The sequence below is a fragment of the Conger conger genome, chromosome 7 (genome assembly GCF_963514075.1).
Source record: "Conger conger chromosome 7, fConCon1.1, whole genome shotgun sequence".
Taxonomy (NCBI): Eukaryota; Metazoa; Chordata; class Actinopteri; order Anguilliformes; family Congridae; genus Conger; species Conger conger.
In genome coordinates, this window is record NC_083766.1 from 60,691,795 (window position 1) to 60,714,418 (window position 22,624).

The 22,624-nt window shown below is 44.0% G+C and overlaps 3 protein-coding genes across 3 annotated transcripts; all 3 read right to left on the reverse strand.

The window, feature by feature from the left end:
- Positions 1-3,198: 3,198 nt before the first annotated feature.
- LOC133133527 (putative gustatory receptor clone PTE03) lies at positions 3,199-4,131 on the reverse strand. The gene has a single exon (XM_061249628.1). The coding sequence runs from the start codon at positions 4,129-4,131 to the stop codon at positions 3,199-3,201; it is 933 nt and encodes a 310-aa protein (XP_061105612.1).
- A 3,569-nt stretch (positions 4,132-7,700) lies between these two features.
- LOC133133528 (putative gustatory receptor clone PTE01) lies at positions 7,701-10,375 on the reverse strand. The gene is made up of 2 exons (XM_061249630.1): positions 9,461-10,375; positions 7,701-7,808 (listed from the first exon to the last, which is right to left on the reverse strand). Exons 1-2 carry the CDS (start codon positions 10,373-10,375, stop codon positions 7,701-7,703), a joined length of 1,023 nt encoding a protein of 340 aa, XP_061105614.1.
- A 5,766-nt stretch (positions 10,376-16,141) lies between these two features.
- On the reverse strand, positions 16,142-17,074 carry LOC133133529 (putative gustatory receptor clone PTE01). The gene has a single exon (XM_061249631.1). The coding sequence runs from the start codon at positions 17,072-17,074 to the stop codon at positions 16,142-16,144; it is 933 nt and encodes a 310-aa protein (XP_061105615.1).
- Positions 17,075-22,624: the final 5,550 nt, after the last annotated feature.

Sequence of the window (22,624 nt, forward strand, 5' to 3'; positions counted from 1 at the left end):
AACTAAACAAGGTATGAACCCATTTACGAAGATCTTTAATAGGAATGGCTTCTTGTTTGATAAGGACAGATTGTGCACTAAATGAAAAAAAGTCACATCTCTCATTGATAACAACAGGACAGACACTTCTACCTCTGTAACTGCATATTGGGCACATATAAAGTTTATTATATAAAGTTGGGCTAGTTGGGTGAGTTTCTGGATAATTTAGCATTTAAGCTTGTGGTTTGTATGATTATCAGTGTAACATTTCTATTTGTATTAGTTTCCATATCTCTGAGGCAGTGACCACTTTATTAGGTATCTGTTACTTATTTCTACTGCGGTGTAGCCCATCCAATCAAAGGTTTAATGTGTTGTTTGTTCAGAGATGCTCTGCATACCACTGTTGTAATTTGTGGTTATTTGAGTTACAGTCAACTTCCTGTCAGCTTGAACCAGTCTGGGGTGCGTTTCCTGATAACGGTGTCTCTTAGCGCTTGATGAAGACTCTCGAAGGTATACCTTACTAAGGTTGTTTACTTCTCTACGTGTCTTCCCCAAACTATCACTTAGGCTGTTGCTTAAGTGATAGCTTCTACGTGCAACATTATTAGGCCCATCGACTTGCTCTAGGATCGATTATGCACTTCATGCAGTGACTGTTTGACTGCGTTATGAGAGAAAGTAGTGTTATTTTTTCATAAAACACTGCCGGAATACTTTAAAATATTGCATTCATCAAGACTTGTGGGAACGTATTAATAGAATTAAAAACCTACGAACTAAATTATCCAACCGTATATATATAATTTGGTGAAATTAGTGATACGGTTTCTGGCTACACCATCTAGCAAAACGCCTTCTTTGGCATGTCATGTTTTATGTACATTATTTTTATATCTTTGTCATAGTAACTAAAATGACTTTGCCATCAGGCTTGATTTGGCAGAAGCACTATCACATTACTGGTGTAATTCACTATTTTCTATGATTAGCTGACTTTTTCAGTAAAAGCTCACCAACAAGCAAAACGCACCAACACAAAATCATCCATCCATCCATCCATTATCTGAACCCGCTTATCCCGTCACAGGGTCGCAGGGGGCGACCCACTGCACCATCCGTGCCGCCTTGGCATAAAGATGTTTCATGATAATCCCACGTCAGAATATAGTAATGTTTTGTGTTATTCTGATTGGTTCAGCGCAACTGGTATAATGGTCTAGTTTTTGTAACAGTCTACCGTTGATATCATAACCGTCCAGGAGCCGAGGGGAAACTGTCAAAAGGCAAAAGCTGTCTCTGTAGGAGCCATTTGTGTTAACCCCCTGACCAAGGTCTGCTGGGGGTCTGGCTCTAAATTCCAGATGGTTGACCCATTTTTAGGGTCAAGAACTAAGGCCTGGATTTTGTAGACAAGGAGAAGAAACCAAGCAATCTGGGGTTTTGTCTCCTTTCCTTCAATTCACCCAAATCAGGTTTATCCAAAAGGTATATTACCATGAGAGGCACAAAACATATTTATCACATAATACGGTTGTCAGGAAAACTCTCAAATACATCTCTCTCCAGGTATCTCCAGTAAGCTCTCTGATTCAGACTTCCTTTGGGGGATTCAGACCATTGGCTCCCAAGACTGGGAGACTGAGATAAGGAGAAGATGGACTGTGGCTGTGGGGGTGTTCTGCGGGTGTTTTGGTTGAGGGGTCAGTAAGTCATGGGAAAAGAATGCGTCCATGACCCACCACCTGGACAGCTCCTATGGGAAAGGCTCAGGACACTCCCACAGTGCCCCCATTTGGGCACTTCTGTCATTACACCCTACACTTCTCCCCTGGGTTAGTGGTGGACTTTTTGTGACAACTACATCATAATAAAACATAAGGATAATCTGTTTGGTACGGATGTGATCAAGGAATCGGATGAGATACATTTCATACCAAATGGAGTTTAATAAACCATAGTTTTCAGTAACTCAACTAAACCTACAGGTCCTCTATGGGAATCATCTAATTTTCCCAACTTAACAACCCCCAAGGGTGGGGGTCTAAATTCCAGATTTGACCACCCCTCCAGGTTAATTTATGGCACTGCCGCCTGGTTCAAACGTATGATTTGGCATAAAAGCAAGGGAGACAGACCAATCTGGGAAGACTGTAACCGGCTTCCCACACTATGCACGTTCCATATGTACGTTTTGTGTTTGTGTGTAGCCAAAGCAGGCTAGGTATGATTATTTACTCTATCTCTATTCTTAATTTGTGTATTTTGTAATTGACTATTGGTATTCTAAAGCTAATAACCAGCTGTCTGCGAAGAAGTTATTTTGTTTGTAACTTGCATGATCTCTATGACTAATTCATCTTGTACCTTTTCAGCCTAAATTACGGCTGAATACTCAGCGGGACAATATTGACCAAAGACCAACTGATCAGTGGCTTGGTACTTTAGTGGTGTCACCAAGCAGGGAAAGGCAGCCAAGTTCGGCCCATGAAAAGGATTGGTGGTGCATGGCTCTTGTAATTTGATGCGAAGGAAACCCATGTGCGTTTCTACGCCGGTTCCTGTCAAGTTAGCTCGAAGGAGCCCTCTAAATGCACGCCGACCTGGGCTCGCAACTATCATGTCAATATAGTGCATGTATTGTGTTGGCTAGACCCTCAGCCTCTGAGTTCTCTGCCGAACTGAGATTCAGCAATAATGCTAATCCCGGGAGCATATATTGAGTAATAGTGGCGCACGTTGAGTGTAATCACTCCCGAGGTTTGCATATGTTTCAAACCCAAATTTCCTAAATTATATCTTAAATGGAGTCAGATAACGAAGGTAAATGTATTGGCCATACTGTGGAGATTCTTGGTCAGCCCGGACCAGTAAAGAACGGAAGGCAGAGTGGTACTACTGTCTTTGTAATGTGGTTTATTCATTGGCTGATCTAGACTCTCTGCATAGCGGTCATTATTATTTAACCCGACTAATCTTCTTCCAGCATCACCAGAAGGACAAGCATGCAAATACCTTCGGCCCTCACTAAATTCCGTCATTGGGATAGCGTGGGGTTTTAGAACCTCCTAGCCATTTCTGCATGCTTGAATGTAGTGTAGGTGTAACTTAATAAGTGGTCACTAAGTGTATACGACAGTGTAAGACACTAGTTTAACATGTAGACAAGAGCATGCATTATGCTGCAGTTGGTTTAAAGACCACATTTTTTCATTACTGCAGCTGGGTTACTTTTGAATAAAGTATCTGCACAATCTTGGTCCTTAGTTCCTTGGTCTGTATAGCATATATGATGGGGTTCATGTTGGCGGGAATGATGAGAAAGAGAAGTGCCGCCAACGTCCGGTAGCTATTGTGAATCTGAAGACGATGCAAAATGATGATGAGGTATCCAGACCAGAGCATGATCAGATAGAGGACCAGATGGGAGGCGCAAGTCTGCATGGCCTTTCTGTTCAGCTCCTTGTTCTTTTTGGAGACACAGCTGATCAGGATCCTGAAATATGTGAAGGCCACGCTGGCGATGGACAATCCAATGAGTATGATACTGCAGGTAAGCCCAGTGATGTTATTAATGCTCAAGTCCTGGCAGGAGAGCTTGTACAGAGATGCAATGTCGCAGAAGGCATTAAGAATAATGGAACGGCAGCGTGTTAGCCGTACTGCGAGGCCCAGTGGGATGGAGTTCACGGCGATCGATGTGCTCCATGCGGACACAGTCAGCTTAGCCACCATGGTGGGGCTCATGATGGAGGTGTACCTCAGAGGGTGGCATATGGCCAAATACCTGTCAAAGGCCATGATCATCATCACCGTGTGGCAGGACGTGCTATAAGCTTGGCTGAAGAAGGCCTGGGAGACACACCAGGAGTAGCTGATGGACGGGTTGGTGGAGACGATGTCCAACATCAATCGAGGCAGAACTACCGTGTTCCCCAGGACGTCGTTGAAGGACAGGCTGAAGAACAGCAGGTACATTGGCTGCTGAAGGCTCCTGTCCATCAAAATAAGCAGCATGACCCCTATGTTGGTGGTCAGGATGATCAGGTAGATGACCAAAAGCAGGGCAAATGCTGGGTAAATGAAACGATGGGGAATGCCGATGCCCTGAATCAACAGGATGGGACTGTTGTAGGTTATGTTCATCCCAGATTTCCTGGGAAATTCTGTCAGACTGAGAAAAGCAAAATATTATGCAGTGCCTAACATCTTGAACATTAACCGTTTCTGGTGTTTTGGCTCCATACACCAGAACATGACAAATAATAAAACCATGAATATGAGGTTAAAGTTCAGACAGATTTAATATGAAATATGGGCTAATTTTGCAGACTCCAATTAAGCCTAGTTTGAGATGAAATTCTATTTTCAATACACAACTCAGATTCTAACTCCTGAAAGTCCGTCAGGTTGACTTTCACATTTCCTTAATTAAGTTCAGAAAGCTGCTTGACTGGGTGCCTGAGAGCCTCAGTGTCCTGGAGCAGACCCTGATAACAGACCAAAAACTGAAACGTGATGAGAGAAATATATATATATCAGAGAAATCCCATTATTATAACTGGAATAACTTATCTTTATTTCTAAGGTCTGCAAGAATCATCTGTACTGTTCCCAATGCTCACACAATATCATCTAGTACAACTTGAATCGCAGTAACTGAACCATTCTATGACTGTACTTGTAAATGTAAAGGTGTAAATACCTGTCTCAGGTTTCAGGTGGGCAGTCCTCTCTTCCTGATGGCCTCTCAGGTTTTATCCTATGCTTTAGGGGCCCTCCCTGCTCTGTCCTGTCACTCATTTAGGCAGGAGAGGACCGCCCCCACACTCAGTGATGATGTAATGAATCCAAACACAGGTGATGCTGCTTCTGACATATTACTGCAGTGTAACATGCAGCCTAGGGAATCAGAGCCACAGGTGCAGCCTCCCTGTGAGATACATTATTACTGCAGCAGTGTGGCATTTCTGTTCTTGGCCTGGATCCAATCAACATTTGTTATTCCCAGTTTCTCCCTGTGAAGGAGTGGGGGCTGGAGACCAAGAGCGACCAGGACGGGATCACAAAGTTACAAATGAGAAGTTGAATAACCACTGATATAATCTTGGAATGTGTGTGGCCACTAGATGAGAGGGAAAAAACATAAAACAGGGAAGAAACTCCCTGGTGAAATGCCAACTGAAACAAAACTGCAAAGTCGGTGGAACAGGGTATGTGCAGACTAGCACGGAATGCCCGAGGAAACGGGCGAGTCTCATGTGAAAAAATAACTGAAAAACTGAACCAAAACTCCCCGCCGTTTCACCAACAGAAAATTGACCTCAGAGGTAATGTCGGTCAGGGAAAAACGAGATTCCTCAATGGAAGAGTTTCGATAAAGCTAAACCTCAAGAGGTGAACTCCGCTGCTCACTCTTCTACACTGAAGATAGCTTAAGAAAGTAAAATAGAGAAGGTACAAGGGAACGCCCCAACCAAAGTAGAACTACTAGTGCCAAGGCTTCTAATTAATTCTAAAGAGGTAACGTAATGCCTTTCAAGACTAAAAGCAATTCAGTTCTCCAACCACATCTTTACCTCTTTACTCAGTGGACGTGTCAGAATGAAACACCAAAGCCCAGAGCAGTGCCAGGAAGAGACTTAAATAGCTCTCCACGCTGCTGACCACAATCCGCAGTGATTACACCCGCATTCTGCATGCGGAAGGTAACGTCTCATGCTGACCGTGGCCGGCACGCCCTCTCATGGTCTAGAGAGATGGAAATTCTGGGTTGAATAATAATACATATATATGTGCGGTCTGTTAGGATGCGCATATATAATAATAATTTTGGAGTAAGCTTGTGCTCCGTTAAAGGTGGCAAGCTTGTCCATTATAACTGCATAAATCGTTATAAGTTGTAACTGAGTGCTGAATCAGGGGCATAGCCTAGGTTCTAGGTTCCAGACCTAGAAGCAGAGCCTGGAGAGTGCTAATACTGAACCCAGGGTGTCTGTGTTCCACGGCGGGCATACCTCTCAAGCCCTCTGATTGTGGTGGTTACAACCAGTGTGGTGTTTGCAAGACTTGAGACTATCAGGTATCTGTCCGTAGGGAACCGCAGCTTTAAGTGATTGAGGCCTGTATCAGTGGTTGTAGTACCTCTGTGTACTGGGCCCAATGTTACGTCATAGGGCCGCTGGGTGCCACAGCAGATACAAGTCTCCGCCCCTCTGATGCACTGCTACAAGGTTGGGGAATCTGCTGCATGTGGTGCCTATGTCTAGACCTCTGAGACTGGTGTGGGGTGTGGCCTCACAGAATGTCTGTCTTTTTGAGCTGCTGGAAGCTGAGTCCTCTGGCCTGTGCTGCCAGTATTGGCAACAGTTGTATACTTGTAATTAAATACATAGGCTATAGTTTAGAAAGCATTTCTTATGGGCATGTGGAGAGTTAAATATACCAAATGTTCTGTAATAAACGTCAAATAAGCTTTGCCCTTGTAGGGATACATCCTTAATAAAAAGGATGAATTCCCTGATTATATCATTTATCCTATAGGATGAATTAAATTATTTAGGCAAAGGCCAAATGTATAATGTTTACATGTTTATGGGTCATTCTACTCCCCCCACAGTTTCAAACTTCTCAGTTCCTCACTGCCCCCCTCACAGCTTCCCACTGCTCCCTTTGTGCGTCTTGTCTCTCCTTCCCCAATTGTTTGTCACCTGTGGTGTTTCGTCTTGTAAGAGCAGTGAACCTGCACTCCCAATGATTTATCTTGAGGGAGTGTAATTAATTATCCATTAATTATCCTAAATTTCATCAAGTTTGTTAAACCAGATGATCACTGGCCTCAAACATATCATTAATAGTGAACAAAAAATATATTCACGGCTGTTAGATCTGAAGCGCAGGCGCTCCTTTCTATCAGCCGTTCACTTGTCAATCGGACCCATACCATCGAGCGTGTCTTAGCCTGCAGAACATATGCCGAGGGTTGGTGAGGGCCAGCAAGATATTCTGGACTTTTGTCTGCACAAGAACCCTAGTCATGTCGTAAGGGAGTTCATTGAAGCCTTAGACTGGCATCGGTGGATTTTTTCAAAGCAAAGGGAAAATATTCATTATCCACCTCTTTAATGTATGTATGTATTGTTTGTATGTTTATTATAAGTAGTTGTATTGTGTTTATTGGATTTTTGGTTTATTTTCCTTTGATTCACCTAAAACAGGTCTATCTAAAATTCCACTGCCATACGCTCAACCTGCGTAGTAGTGAAGAGTCAGGTATTTAAATTGGTGCATATCTCTACAAGGGACAAGGAGACCATATTCACCACTCGCACTGGTTGTCATGTAACATCTTGCCATGATTTATGTGTAACAATATTTTCCCACATTTGTACCAAATGTATTAGTGTTCAGTTTTTGTATGGCCACGCTGAGATCATCCAGGTGTCTCACCCACAGTAGTACGTCATCAGCGAGATGAGCTCCTTCACGCATGAAGGTCTGACCTGTCCAGCGAGTCACTTGATCGACTGGAAGTGATTGAGGACTTCGCAATGGGTCAGATCTGCGTCCTGAGGAGAATTCCGCTGGAGGTGGACGTCTCTCTGTGGTGGAAGGACACTATTTCTGGACAGTGTGCATGGTCTCTGACTGACCTAATGGACCCAGTGCAACAGGTCGTCCAGGGCTAGCTCCTCTACCAGCTCTGCCCAGGATGCCTACACATGGTGGGACTGGTGGGACTGGGTGTTCTGAGGGTCCGTCATCATCCACTCCCTAAAATCCTCTACCCCTTCTGCTTTGGTGATCAGCCCCCTGCAGGTGCCCTGTCGGGATGGAGACCCCAAGCATCCGCAGGGAATTACCTGTACAGCCACGGCTTTCACAGTGACCCCTTGGAACTGTGTTGTTTGTCCCACGGGGCCAAGGGGGATTCTGTAAGCCAGTAATAATTAACATTTGGTTTCATACACCAAGAACTAGAAAAGGGCTCCTGGAGGAGTTTTCCTGGGCCTCCTCGGGAGCCCCCCTTCTCTCACATTCCTTACAGGTTTTGAGCACAGGAATACTGGAGATGGCATAAAGATGTTCCATAATAATCCCAGGTCAGAAAATAGGAATGTTTGGTGTTATTCTGATTGGTTCAGTGCGACTGGTATAATGGTCTAGTTTTTGTAACAGTCTGCCTTTGATATCATAACCATTTACATTACATTATTGCCATTTGGCAGACGCTCTTACCCAGAGCGACGTACAATTGATTAGACTAAGCAGGAGACAATCCTCCCCTGGAGCAATGCAGGGTTAAGGGCCTTGCTCAAGGGCCCAATGGCTGTGCGGATCTTTTTGTGGCTACACCGGGATTAGAACCACTGACCTTGCAGGCATCAAGGAGCCAAGGGGAAACTGGGGAAACTGGGCAAAAGTTGTCTCTGTAGAAGCCATTTGTTTTAGCTCCCTGACCAAGGTCTCACTGGTGGGAGTTTGGCTGTAAATTCCAGATGGGTGACCCATTCTTAGGGTCAAGAACTAAGGCCTGGATTTTGGAGATAAGGAGAAGAAACCAAGCAATCTGGGGTTTTGTCTCCTTTCCTTTAATTCACCCAAATCAGGTTTATCCAAAAGGTATATTACCATGACATGGTACAAATACATATTTACAGCATAATGCAGTTATCATGAAAACTCCCAACTACATTCATAGATATAATATCTTGCATCCGTAATCTGATCCGCTCCTTACATAACACACCTCAACCCACAGTCAGCCCTACGACACTGGGTATCCAAAGGCAAAGTGGGACTCAGGAAGGGCTGCCATTTGTGAGGAACCCGGAGCTGGGGCTTCTGGTATGTTTCAAAGGAACAGAGGACAATACTGTTTGAACTAGCTTTGGGGAGGTTCGGGCCATCGGCACCGAAGGAGATAAGGGGAAGATGAATGGTGGCTGTGAAGTTATTTAACGGCAGTTGGGTCACAGGGGTTTCCCTGACCAAATCATGGGAAAAGAATCCTTCAGGGCATTTGTGCCCCCCTCTCCCGTGACCCCACAACTGGTCACTTCCAAGGGGAAAGACTCCAGACAATGCCACAGTGCCCTCATTTGGGCACTGCTGTCATTACACCGGTGACTGCTCACCTGGATTAAATATTCAAAACTGCTGTTGAGATATTAAATAGACCTGGTAAAACCTTGAAAACATTGCCCATGTGATCCTTGTATTATTGCATTATGTCTTATGTAATGGTAACAGGAATTGCATGTAAAATGGATAATCAGGAGGGAAGTTTCATGATGACTACAAACATGAGGGTAATCTGTTTGGTATGGATGTGATCGGGAAAATCAAGGAATCGGATGAGATTCACTAAGTGTATATGACAATGTAAGACACTAGTTTAACATGTAGATAGGAGCATCCATTATGCTGCAGTTGGTTTAAAGGCCACATTTTTTCATTACTGCAGGTGGGTTACTTTTGAATAAAGTATCTGCCCAATCTTGGTCCTTAGTTCCTTGGTCTGTATAGCATATAGGATGGGGTTCATATTGGCGGGAATGATGAGATGGAGAAGTCCCGCCAACGTCCGGTAGCCGTTGTGAATCTGAAGACGATGCAAAATGATGATGAGGTATCCGGACCAGAGCATGATCAGATAGAGGACCAGATGGGAGGCGCAAGTCTGCATGGCCTTTCTGTTGAGCTCCTTCTTCTTTTTGGAGACACAGCTGATCAGGATCCTGAAATATGTGAAGGCCACGCTGGCGATGGACAATCCAATGAGTATGATACTGCAGGTAAGCCCAGTGATGTTATTAATGCTCAAGTCCTGGCAGGAGAGCTTGTACAGAGATGCAATGTCGCAGAAGGCATTAAGAATAATGGAACGGCAGCGTGTTAGCCGTACTGCGAGGCCCAGTGGGATGGAGTTCACGGCGATCGATGTGCTCCAGGCGGACACAGTCAGCTTAGCCACCATGGTGGGGCTCATGATGGAGGTGTACCTCAGAGGGTGGCATATGGCCAAATACCTGTCAAAGGCCATGATCATCATCACCGTGTGGCAGGACGTGCTATAAGCTTGGCTGAAGAAGGCCTGGGAGACACACCAGGAGTAGCTGATGGACGGGTTGGTGGAGACGATGTCCAACATCAATCGAGGCAGAACCACCGTGTTCCCCAGGACGTCGTTGAAGGACAGGCTGAAGAACAGCAGGTACATTGGCTGCTGAAGGCTCCTGTCCATCAAAATAAGCAGCATGACCCCTAAGTTGGTGGTCAGGATGATCAGGTAGATGACCAAAAGCAGGGCAAATGCTGGGTAAATGAAACGATGGGGAATGTCAATGCCCTGAATCAACAGGATGGGACTGTTGTAGGTTATGTTCATCCCAGATTTCCTGGGAAATTCTGTCAGACTGAGAAAAGCAAAATATTATGCAGTGCCTAACTTCTTGAACATTAACAGTTTCTGGTGTTTTGGCTCCATTCACTAGAACATGACAAATATAACCATGAATGTGAGGTTAAAGTTCAGACAGATTTAATATGAAAAGTGGGCCAATTTTGCAGACTCTAATTAAGCCTAGTTTGAAATGAAATTCTATTTTCAATACACAACTCAGATTCTAACTCCTGAAATCTGTCAGGTAGACTTTCACATTTCCTTAATTAAGTTCAGAAAGCTGCTTGACTGGGTGCCTGAGAGCCTCAGTGTCGTAGAGCAGACTCAGAAAACAGACCAAAAACTGAAACGTGATGAGAGAAATATATATGTATCAGAGAAATCCCATTATTATAACTGGAATAACTTATCTTTATTTCTAAGGTCTGCAAGAATCATCTGTACTGTTCCCAATGCTCACACAATATCATCTAGTACAACTTGAATCGCAGTAACTGAAGCATTCTATGACTGCACTTGTAAATGTGAAGCTGTAAATACCTGTCTTAGGTTTCAGGTGGGCAGTCCTCTCTTCCTGATGGGCTCTCAGGTTTTATCCTGTCCTTTAGGGGCCCTCCCCTCTCTGTCCTGTCACTCATTTAGGCAGGAGAGGACCGCCCCCACACTCAGTTATGATGTAATGAATTGAAACACGGGTGCTGCTGCTTCTGACATATTACTGCAGTGTAACATGCAGCCTAGGGAATCAGAGCCACAGGTGCAGCCTCCCTGTGAGATACATTATTACTGCAGCAGTGTGGCATTTCTGTTCTTGGCCTGGATCCAATCAACATTTGTTATTCCCAGTTTCTCCTTGTGAGGGAGCGTGGGCGGGAGACCAAGAGCGACCAGGACGGGATCACAAAGTTACCAATGAGAAGTTGAATAACCACTGATACAATCTTGGAAACCCTCACAATTGTGTGGGGCCACTAGAGGAGAGGGAACAAAAATAAAACGGGAAAGAAACTCCCCGGTGAAATGCCAACTGAAACAAAACTGCAAAGTCTGTAGAACAGGGTATGTGCAGACTAGCACGGAATGCCCAAGGAAACGGGTGAGTCTCATGTAAAAAAATAACTGGGAAAATGGAACCAATACTCACCTCCGTTTCGGCAACAGAAAATTGATCACAGAGATAACGTCGGTCAGGGAAAAACGAGATGCCTCAATGGAAGAGTTTTGATAAGGCTAAACCTCAAGAGGCGAACTCCGCCACTAGCTCTTCTAAACAGAAGATGACTTAAGAAACTAAAATAGAGAAGGTACAAGGGAACGCCCCAACCAAAGAAAAGTAGAACTACTAGTGCCTATGCTTCAAATAAATTCTAAAGAGGTAACGTAATGCCTTTCAAGACGAAAAGCAATTCAGTTCTCCAACTACATCTTTACCTCTTTACTCAGTGTACGTGTCAGAATGAAATACCAAAGCCCAGAGCAGTGCCAGGAAGAGACTTAAATAGCTCTCCACGCAGCTGACCACAATCCGCAGTGATTACACCTGCATTCTGCATGCGGAAGGTAACGTCTCATGCTGACCGTGGCCGGCACGCCCTCTCATGGTCTAGAGAGATGGAAATTCCGGGTTTTCCATGTGGGCTGGGGAAAGCATGACACTCCCATTACTTCTCCATGGCCTGCTCACAGTGGTGACAGGAGCTGCTCGCAAAAGGGCCACGCGAGAACCCGCCTGTATTGCCCTTCTCTTATAGCGCTCGAGTGTTACACTGCGATCCTGCCAAGGCCCAATTCTGACAGAACTGCTCGAAAACAGTTTTGCTTTCTGCTGGAACATGTTCTGTTTATGACAGCACACATATGTCACATGCACAAAGCATGTATGCATATGCTCTCTCTCTCACTCTGGGGTTTTTGAATGGTTAAGTTGACAGTTTGCCAAGTTATTTCCAAAATCCAATGACCTCTTTATTAACATTTATTCATTCTGGCCAAAATCAATCGGGGACAAAGCATTTTATTGTGGTTAGGGAAGCAGTGGCCCTGGTTTTGTTTATTTACATTGGCCATCTTTCAAGAGAGGGCCATTCAGTAATGGTGAAAGAAGTGATGCTGCTGCTTCTTCGAGAGGCAAAATGGCTAACTGTGAAACTCGTCATTAAGCTTCATAATTTTTTTCACAAAGAATGGGCAAAGAAAAGAAAATTCTTGGTCTATCAGCTTTAATAAAATGATAGGGAGTAATACGATGTACATACAGTAAAGTACAATCCAAGAAATACAAATTTTACAGATTCACTGGTGAACTGACACAAAAGACAGTAAAGAATGCAGCAAACTGGGAGGGTGCTTTCTGGTAACAGATGGGGCAAGCAGACACAAAACAAATTGACATTCTGTGGGCCACCAGAATGCCTGTCTCAGATGTGTAAAGTTGAGCAAAATAAATGCAAACTCCAGAGTTACAGACTCACTGGACAACTAAACAGGGTATGAACCCATTTACCAAGGTCTTTAATATGAATGCCTTCTCGTTCTATTAGGACAGATTGTGCACTCAATGAAAACAAGTCACATCTCTCATTGATAACAACAGGACAGACACTTCTGCCTCTGTCACTGTATATTGGGCATTGTCAGAACCACATGGCTCAAGTAGAGCTGACATGAACGGGGAGACCACACTGATCGTAAATTACACCAAACCAGTTTATTTGATAACTATTTACAAAACATAAGTCAGTAGATGGAAAGCCAAAGCAAAAAAAGTGTAGTGCATATCAGCAGGTGTCGTGTAAGGCAAAACAGGTAAGGGAAAATAAGGAGCGGTGCTGCAGCCAGCCTTCCAGCGTCAGGCCGAGCAGCAAAGTGAGAGAGAGTGAGCTGACTGGAAGGGCCTCCAATCAGCCCGGCAATTAGCCCGGCATGGCCCAGCTCCCCCTGGAGGCGAGACAAAACACAGCAGGCAAACACAGGATATCCCACGTAAGGCCACGCGAAGGGGAGCACACCGAGCAGGGCAAAGCCGGGGGCGACAGGCACATATAAAGTTTATTATATAAAGTTGGGCTAGTTGGGTGAGTTTTTGGATAATTTTCAGCATTTAAGCTTATGGTTTGGGGTGCGTTTGGGGTGCGTTTCCTGATAACGGTGTCTCTTAGCGCTTGACGAAGACTCTCTAAGGTATACCTTACTAAAGTTGTTTACTTCTCTACGTGTGTTCCCCAAACTATCACTTAGGCTGTTGCTTAAGGGACAGCTTCTACTTGCAACGTTATTAGGCCCATCGACTTGCTCTAAGATCCATTATGTACTCCATGCAGCAACTGTTTGACTGCATTATGAGAGAAAGTAGTGTTATTTTTTAATAAAACACTGCAGGAATACTTTAAAATATTGCATTTACCATGACTTGTGGGAACGTATTAATAGAATTAAAAACGTACAAACTAAATTATCCAACCGTATATATAATTTTTACCAAATTATATATACGGTTTGTGATACGGTTTCTGGCTATGCCATTTAGCAATACGCCTTCTTTGGCATGTCATGTTTTATTTACATTATTTTAACATCTTTGTCTTAGTACCTTAAATGATGGTGCTTGTGCCAAATCAACCATCATCACATTACTGGTGTAATTCACAATTTTCTATGATTAGCTGACGTTTTCAGTAAAAGCGCACCAACAAGCAAAACGCACCAACACGAAATCAACATTTTATTTTATTTTTTTACATGAGATATGGTGGAAAAAAACTGAAATAAGCGGTCCCACAGCTTCATAGCAAAGGAAATGGAGATAATGTTACACGTAGCGCTGAATAAAGAAACATTATTTTCCAGTTTTAAGACTACGGTGTCCAAAAAAAACAAGAAAGAACTATGGTTAAACATTGCTCCAGCACACAGAGAGAGTGGGAAATCGTCAGTTCATGAAAATCATTTAAAAGGCAATTAGGCAACATGCATCCTTCGTAATTTACAGTTTTATTATTTGCATGAAAACAGTTCCATTAAATTGGTATATCAGTAATATTATTAGCCAACTACAACTGGAGAATTATTAGTGTACATATTGGTTATCCGATTAAGATCAAACTAAGAACAGCTGATTTCAGAGGCTTGCGGTCGTAACAGTGGTGGCCACATGTGGAGTGAGCTGACAACATCGCTAAGGTATAGCTAAGAGCGGTCCAGACCAACCTTACGAACGTACAACGTACATGTCACGTTTCATGTTTGTCACGTCATGTTTCATGTTTTGTTATTGTCTTGGTTACCTTATTGTCAGGTCACGTATTATGTTAGTCTAGTCTCGCCATGTTTCTCTGTTTCATTTCTTGTTACATTTTACTGTTTTGTCATGTTATGTTTCATGCTTAGTTCTTGTTACCATTTATTTTTTTGTCTTGCCATGTCATGTTATATAGTTTATTGTCATAATTTGGCAAACTTATGTCATGATTTATGTTTGTTTCATGTTATATGGTTCTGTTAATTGTTTTGCATACATTCTTTCGTGTCTTTCTGCAAACCTTGCATTCCTGCTTTCTCTCTCTCCCTTTCTGTCACTCACACCCTAATTGTTTCAATTTCCCTTGTCTTCTTTTCTCATCTACTAACTTTAGATCAGGATTGGGTCATACTAACATTCTAACCATGTGTTCATGTTACCTTACATTTCTTGTGCATGTCATTTACTAATTTACTAACGCTAGGGCAGGATAGGTTTATTACTAATGATTAATAATTACCTCATTAACTTGTCAATCCTCCACACCTGATTTCTCATGCTGCTCTCAAGCTAATTGTCTGCACCTGTCTTCACCTGCATATAAGCTCAGTTCAATGTCTTGTCTTTGCAAAATTGTTGCCTCCTGTTCGTCAGTGGATCGCTTTAGCATTTTTGTCAAGCCATTGTCTACCCGTTACGATCCAAGCCTGTTTATTGACCAAAGATTATTGACTTCTGTTTTGTTGACCATTGCCTAAGTGTACCACGACTTCGCCTGCTGTCTTTGTGCTTTTGCCCCGTGGAGCAGAATTCGGTCTTGACTCTTGCGCCGTCATCGACCCTGAGCCTGCCTACCGTTTTTGCATGGTGTACCGATTACAAGACTGCCTTCTCTCTTGGTACTGTACTTTGGTTTTTGGCTGGATGAACATTGCTTGTTCTTTGACTACGCTCACAGGACATTCCCTGAATAAAGCCCTGACGGGACTTTATTACACCCCTGTTTCTGAGTCATGCATTTTGGGTCCAACGCCCCATGCACCTATCTCAGTACAGAAGGTATACTTAGTTAAGAACATTTTGGGAAACACACTAAAGCATTAAGGTAGATCTTAAGGTACAATTTATGAATGACGTAGCGTTAAGAAGGCTTCGGGAAACGCACCCCTAACCATTCTCCTCTGACTTCTCTCATTAAGAAGGCATTTTTGCCCATAGAACTTCTACTCACTGAATGTTTTTGGGTTTTTTGCACCATCACCAACAGTCAAATTCTTCCCAATTCAGATGTTTGGTCTGAATAGCAACTGAACCTCCTAGCCATTTCTGCATGCTTGAATGAAGTGAGTTGCTGCTACATGATTGGCTGACTTGATATTTGCATGAACAAGCTGGTGTACAGGTGTAACTAATTAAGTGGTCACTAAGAGTATACGACAGTGTAAGACACTAGTTTAACATGTAGATCAGAGCATCCATTATGCTGCAGTTGGTTTAAAAGCCACATTTTTTCATTACTGCAGCTGGGTTACTTTTGAATAAAGTATCTGCACAATTTTGGTCCTAAGTTCCTTGGTCTGTAGAGCATATATGATGGGGTTCATGTTGGCGGGAATGATGAGAAAGAGAAGTGCCGCCAATGTCCGGTAGCCGTTGTGAATCGGGAGACGATGTGAAATGAGAACGAGGAAGCCGGACCAGAGCATGATCATGTAGAGGACCAGATGGGAGGCGCAAGTCTGCATGGCCTTTCTGTTGAGCTCCTTGTTCTTTTTGGAGACACAGCTGATCAGGATCCTGAAATATGTGAAGGCCACGCTGGTAATGGACAATCCATTGATTATGGTAATGATGGTGAGCCCGGTGATGTTGTTGATGCTTAAGTCCTGGCAGGAGAGCTTGAACAGAGATGCAGTGTCGCAGAAGGCATTCAGAATAATGGAATGGCAGCGTGTTAGTCGTACTGCGAGGCCCAGTGTGATGGAGTTCAGGGCGATCGATGTGCTCCATGCGGACACAGTCAGCTTAGCCACCATGGCGGGGCTCATGATGGAGGTGTACCTCAGAGGGTGGCATATGGCCACATACCTGTCAAAGGCCATGATCATCATCACCGTGTGGCAGGACATGCCATAAGTTTGGCTGAAGAAGGCCTGGGAGACACACCAGGAGTAGCTGATGGATGGGATGGTGGAGACGATGTCCAACATCATTCGAGGCAGAACCACCGTGTTTCCCAGGACGTCATTGAAGGACAGGCTGAAGAACAGCAAGTACATTGGCTGCTGCAGGCTCCTTTCCATCAAAATAAGCAGCATGACCCCTATGTTGGTGGTCAGGATGATCAGGTAGGGGACCAACAGCAGGGCAAACGCTGGGTAAATGAAACGATGGGGAATGTCGATGCCCTGAATCAACAGGATGGGACTGTTGTAGGTTATGTTCATCCCAGATTTCCTGGAAAATTCTGTCAGACTGAGAAAAGCAGAATATTATGCAGTGCCTAACTTCTTGAACATGGCTCCATACACCAGAACATGACAAATAATAAAACCATGAATATGAGGTTAAAGTTCAAACAGATTTAATATGAACTATGGGCCAATTTTGCAGACTCCAATGAAGCCTAGTCCGAGATGAAATTCTATTTTCAAGACACAACTCAGATTCTAAGTCCTGGAAGTCCGTCAGGTTGACTTTCACATTTCCTTAATTAAGTTCAGAAAGCTGCTTGACTGGGTGCATGAGAGCCTGCGTCCAAGAGCAGACCCTGAAAACAGACCAAAAACTGATGTGAAAACAAATATATATATATCAGAGAAATCCCATTATTATAACTGGAATAACTTATTTTTATTTCAAAGGTCTGCAAGAATCATCTGTACGGTTCCCATTGCTCACACAATATCATCTAGTTTGAATCGCAGTAACTAAACCATTCTATGACTGTACTTGTAAATGTAAAGGTGTAAATACCTGTCTTAGGTTTCAGGTGGGCAGTCCTCTCTTCTTGACGGGCTCTCAGGTTTTATCTTGCCCTTTAGGGGCCCTCCCCTCTCTGTCCTGTCACTCATTTAGGCAGGAGAGGACCGCCCCCACACTCAGTGATGATGTAATGAATGGAAACACGGGTAATGCTGCTTCTGACATTTTACTGCAGTGTAACATGCAGCCTAGGGAATCAGAGCCACAGGTTCAGCCTCCCTATGAGATACATTATTACTGCAGCAGTGTGGCATTTCTGTTCTTGGCCTGGATCCAATCAACATTTGTTATTCCCAGTTTCTCCCTGTGAGGGAGCGGGGGCGAGAGACCAAGAGCGACCAGGACGGGATCACAAAGTTACAAATGAGAAGTTGAATAACCACTGATATAATCTTGGAAACCCTCACTAGAGGAGAGGGAAAAAACATAAAACGGGAAAGAAACTCCCAGGTGGAAAGCCAACTGAAACAAAACTGCTAAATCCATCGAACAGGGTAAATGCAGACTAGCACGGAATGCCTTTGGGAACAGGCAAGTCTCGTGAAAAAATAACTGAAAAAGGGGGACCAAAACATTTAGCCAACAGAAAATTGACCTGAGAGATAACATTGGTCAGGGAAAAACAAGATTCCTCAATGAAACGTCGCTCGCTCCAAAATAGGGAAGGTCCAGGGGAACCGCCCAACCAAAGACTAAAAGCAATTCAGTCCTTCAACTAACTCTTTACCTCTTTACTTAGTGTACATGTCAGAATGAAACACCAAAGCCCAGAGCATTGCCAGGAAGTGACTTACATAGCTCTCCACACAGCTGACCACAATCATCAATGATTACACCCGCATTCCACATGTGGAAGTTAATTTCATGCTGACCATGGCTGGCACGCCCTCACGTGGTAGAGAGGTAAAACCTGGACATTCCCTATGTCATCTGGGGAAACCATGACACTCCCACTATTTCTCCATGGCCTGCTCACAGTGACGAAAGGAGCTGCTAGTAAAAGTAGGGAGGACAACCGAAAAATGTATTTCCGGAAATCAACATGAATATTATGATTAAAATCTCAGTTTAACCTTAAATTAACGTGTTAATAATAATTCTGCTTAGGCGGAATTTTAATGTGATGTAATTACTGTTTTTGTGGATTTAAACGCTCATTTTACCAGCATTCCATCAATGTTAAATGCTGGACCCCGATGGCACATTCCATTGTTTACATTTATGGAGCTCGAAAATGGTGACACAGCAATAGCTTTTACTGGTTTACTTCACGTGCTCTTACATGGCAGTTGGTGGCAGTTCGAACTCTCAGAATTGTGACTGTAGCCAGGTCAATATGTTCCCTGGATACTCGGTATGTCCAGCCTTATAAGTCCAAAGTCCCTGGTTACTTTTTAATAGTTTCAATGGATTTTGACAATAGACATGTCAGACTTCAATCATGTTAACGCTCTCGAGCGTGCGTCTACGTTTAAGTAGCAAATAACCGTGTTGTATCCTTCTAACGTAATTTACATAGCAACTGAACTCTCGGATCACTCCGAATCACAGATAGCAACAAGATAAATTAATGACGATTCAGAAAATGTATAACTTTTAAAGATTTAAATAAATCCTATGGTAGGACTTTTGCGATTTATGGAGGGTGCGACAGAAATATTTGGTGCTGTTGAACGAAATCGAATGCTTTTATTTCTATCGTTCGAATGACCAAGTGCTGTTAAAAAGCAAATTTTATGGCTTTGTGCGATTCGCCTATGCTAGCTACATCATGCTAACCTTGTACAGGGACCAGTAAAGGCTTAGAACACGCTAGCACTTAGTTATTGTAAGTCTGATCACCTATACTGTGAAGTAAAAAAGTGGACAAATTATGTTTTCTGCGAGAAATGTATTGGCGAACTCACGTGCACAAACAGCGGTCTACATTCTAAAACTCCACTTTGCCCTCCCTAGTAAAAGGGCCAAGCGAGCACCCGCCTCCATTGCTGTGCTTGGCCCCTGCTGGTCCTCTACTGTGAAGTGAAGGTTTTGCCATAGTTCAATCCAGCAAGCAATCCAGTCTCTTTGAATCTGAGCTGCCACTGGACAGTTGCATGGCATGTACAGAGCCAGAACTACTGTCTTTGAAGGTACATCTACAAGGGATGAAGCGCAACCACCACTGCCAGCAGCTCCCATCTCCTCATGCAGTAATTGCATTCTTGGCTGAGCTAGCAACTGAGGAAGGCAACCACCTCCCCCTTTTCAATTAGCTGCAACCACCTCCCCCTTTTCAATTAGCTGCAACAGGACTACGTCAAGGCCCAAGTTGCTTGCATCAGAGTTCAGGTGAAGGGTTTCCTAGAGTCAAACAGGTCAAGTACGGGGTGGGGGGGTGACAAGTGCAACGCATATGTGTGTTCACTAACAACATTTCTATTGTTAAAATATATTTTGCCCTTCTCTTATAGGTGGCCGGGCCTTATCCCATGGGGCCCAGCTGGGTACAGCCCGAATTGGTAACGTGGGGTCGCCACCCTGTGGGCTCACCACCTGCAGGGGTCAGCATCGGAGACGGGTGCTTTGCCCAACGGGCAGTGGGCAAAGGCGAGGATCCGGGTGTGCTGATCCTCGGCGTCGCAGACTGCTTCTGGGGACGTGGAACGTCACATCTCTGGTTGGGAAGGAACCAGAGCTAGTGCGGGAGGCGGAGCGGTACCAACAAGATATAGTTCGGCTCACCTCCACGCACAGCACTGGTTCCAGAACCAAACTCCTGGTGAGGGGCTGGACTCTGTTCTTTTCTGGAGTTGCTCAGGGTGAGAGGTGCCGGGCGGGTGTGGGGATACTCACAAGCCATCGGCTGAGTGCCACTGTGTTGGAGTTTCACCCGGGGAACGAGAGGGTCGCCTCTTTGCGACTATGTGTCGCTGGGGGGAAAGCTCTGACTGTCGTTTACTACCTACATAAAAAATATACATACATACTCCACCTTTACAACACACCTTAAAACATGGCTTTGCGATAACTACAACTGCATACATTAATCTCTGTCAGATATGACGTGTGTTATGTACACCTCCATCTTTGCTACCCACCTGCATATGTCTGTATTTGTTTCAATGTCTGGATGCTACTGTGCCTGTATGCTGCTGTGTTTGTATGCTACTATGTCTGTATGCTATTATGTCTGTATGTTGCTGTGTCTGTATGTCTGCTATGACTATTTGCTCTTCCCTTGTCCCCTTGTACTGTTTTATCTCATGTACTGCATTGATGTTGCTGCCATTTGTGCTTGCATGTCTTGTCTCCCCGCATGTTTGTGCTTGCTCCAATTGTGCTTGATATGTTTGTATGTCTTGCTCCATTTGTGTGTGCTTGCTGCAACTGTAATTTTATCATTTTTTTTACTAATGTATTTTAGGGAGCCTATTGTCAACTGGCCGGGGACTACAGCTGGAAATTAGTCATGTAGGCTAAAGCTGCTCCATTTACTGTTTACAGTTAATTAATGGGGACTGTCCACAACATTATAAACAAATAAATTCAAATTCAATTTCAAATTTGTTTGTGCTTATGCACCAAATGGCAGTTCAGAGTATCCGGTCTTCTTGGAGTCACTGGGCGGCATCCTGGAAAAGGTGCCGCCTGGAGGCTCCATAGTTCTGCTGGGTGACTTCAACACTCACGTGGGCAATGACGGAGAAATCTGAAAGGGGGTGATTCGGAGGAATGGCCTGCCTGATCTTAACCCGAGCGGTGTCTTGTTATTGGACTTCTGTGCTGGTCATGGATTGTCCATAACAAACACCATATTCGAGCATAGGGTAGCTCATAAGTGTACCTGGTACCAGAGCACCTTAGGCCAAAGATCAATGATAGACTTTATGGTCGTATCATCAGACCTGCGGCCATGGACACTCGGGTGAAGAGAGGAGCAGAGCTGCCAACTGATCACCACCTGGTGGTGAGTTTGATCAAGTGGCTGGGGAGCCTGCCGGACAGACCCCATGAACCAAAACGTGTAGTGAGGGTGAACTGGGAACATCTGGCTGAGCCCCCCGTCCACGAGGTCTTCAACTCCCACCTCCGGAGGAACTGCACACGCATCCCGGGGGAGACTGGGGACATGGAGTAGGAGTGGGCCATGTTCAAAACCTCCATTGCTGCTTCTTAGAGAGGCAAAATGGCTAACTGTGAAACTTGTCATTAAGCTTGATAATTATTTTCACAAAGAATGGGCAAAGAAAAGAAAAAGATCCATCCATTATCTGAACCTGCTTATCCTGAACAGGGTTGCAGGGGGGCTGGAGCCTATCCCACCATACATTGGGCGAAAGGCAGGAATACACCCTGGACAGGGCGCCAGTCCATCGCAGGGCACACACACCATTCATTCACACACTCATACCTACGGACAATTTAGACTCTCCAATCAGCCTAACCTGCATGTCTTGGACTGTGGGAGGAAACCGGAGTACCCGGAGGAAACCCACGCAGACAGGGGGAGAACATGCAAACTCCGCACAGAGAGGCCCCGGCCGACAGGGATTCGAACCCAGGACCTCCTTGCTGTGAGGCGGCAGTGCTACCCACTGCACCATCCGTGCCGCCCAACACAAAATCAACATTATTTTTTTTTGTTTGTTTGTTTTTTTTTTTTTTACATAAGATGTGGTGGAAAAAAAGTGAAATAAGCGGTCCCACAGCTTCATAGCAAAGGAAATTGAGATATTGTTAGATGTGGCGCTGAATAAAGAAACATTATTTTCCAGTTTTAAGACTACGGTGTCCAAAAAAAACAAGAAACAACTAGGGTTAAACATCACTCCAGGACACAGAGAGAGTGGGAAATCGTCAGTTTATGAATATCATTTAAAAGGCAATTAGGCAACATGCATCCTTCGTAATTTACAATTTTATTATTTGCATGAAAACAGTGCCATTAAAATGGTATTTTAGTAATATTATAAGCCAACTACAACTGTACAATTATTAGTGTACATATTGCTGAACATTATTTTAACATC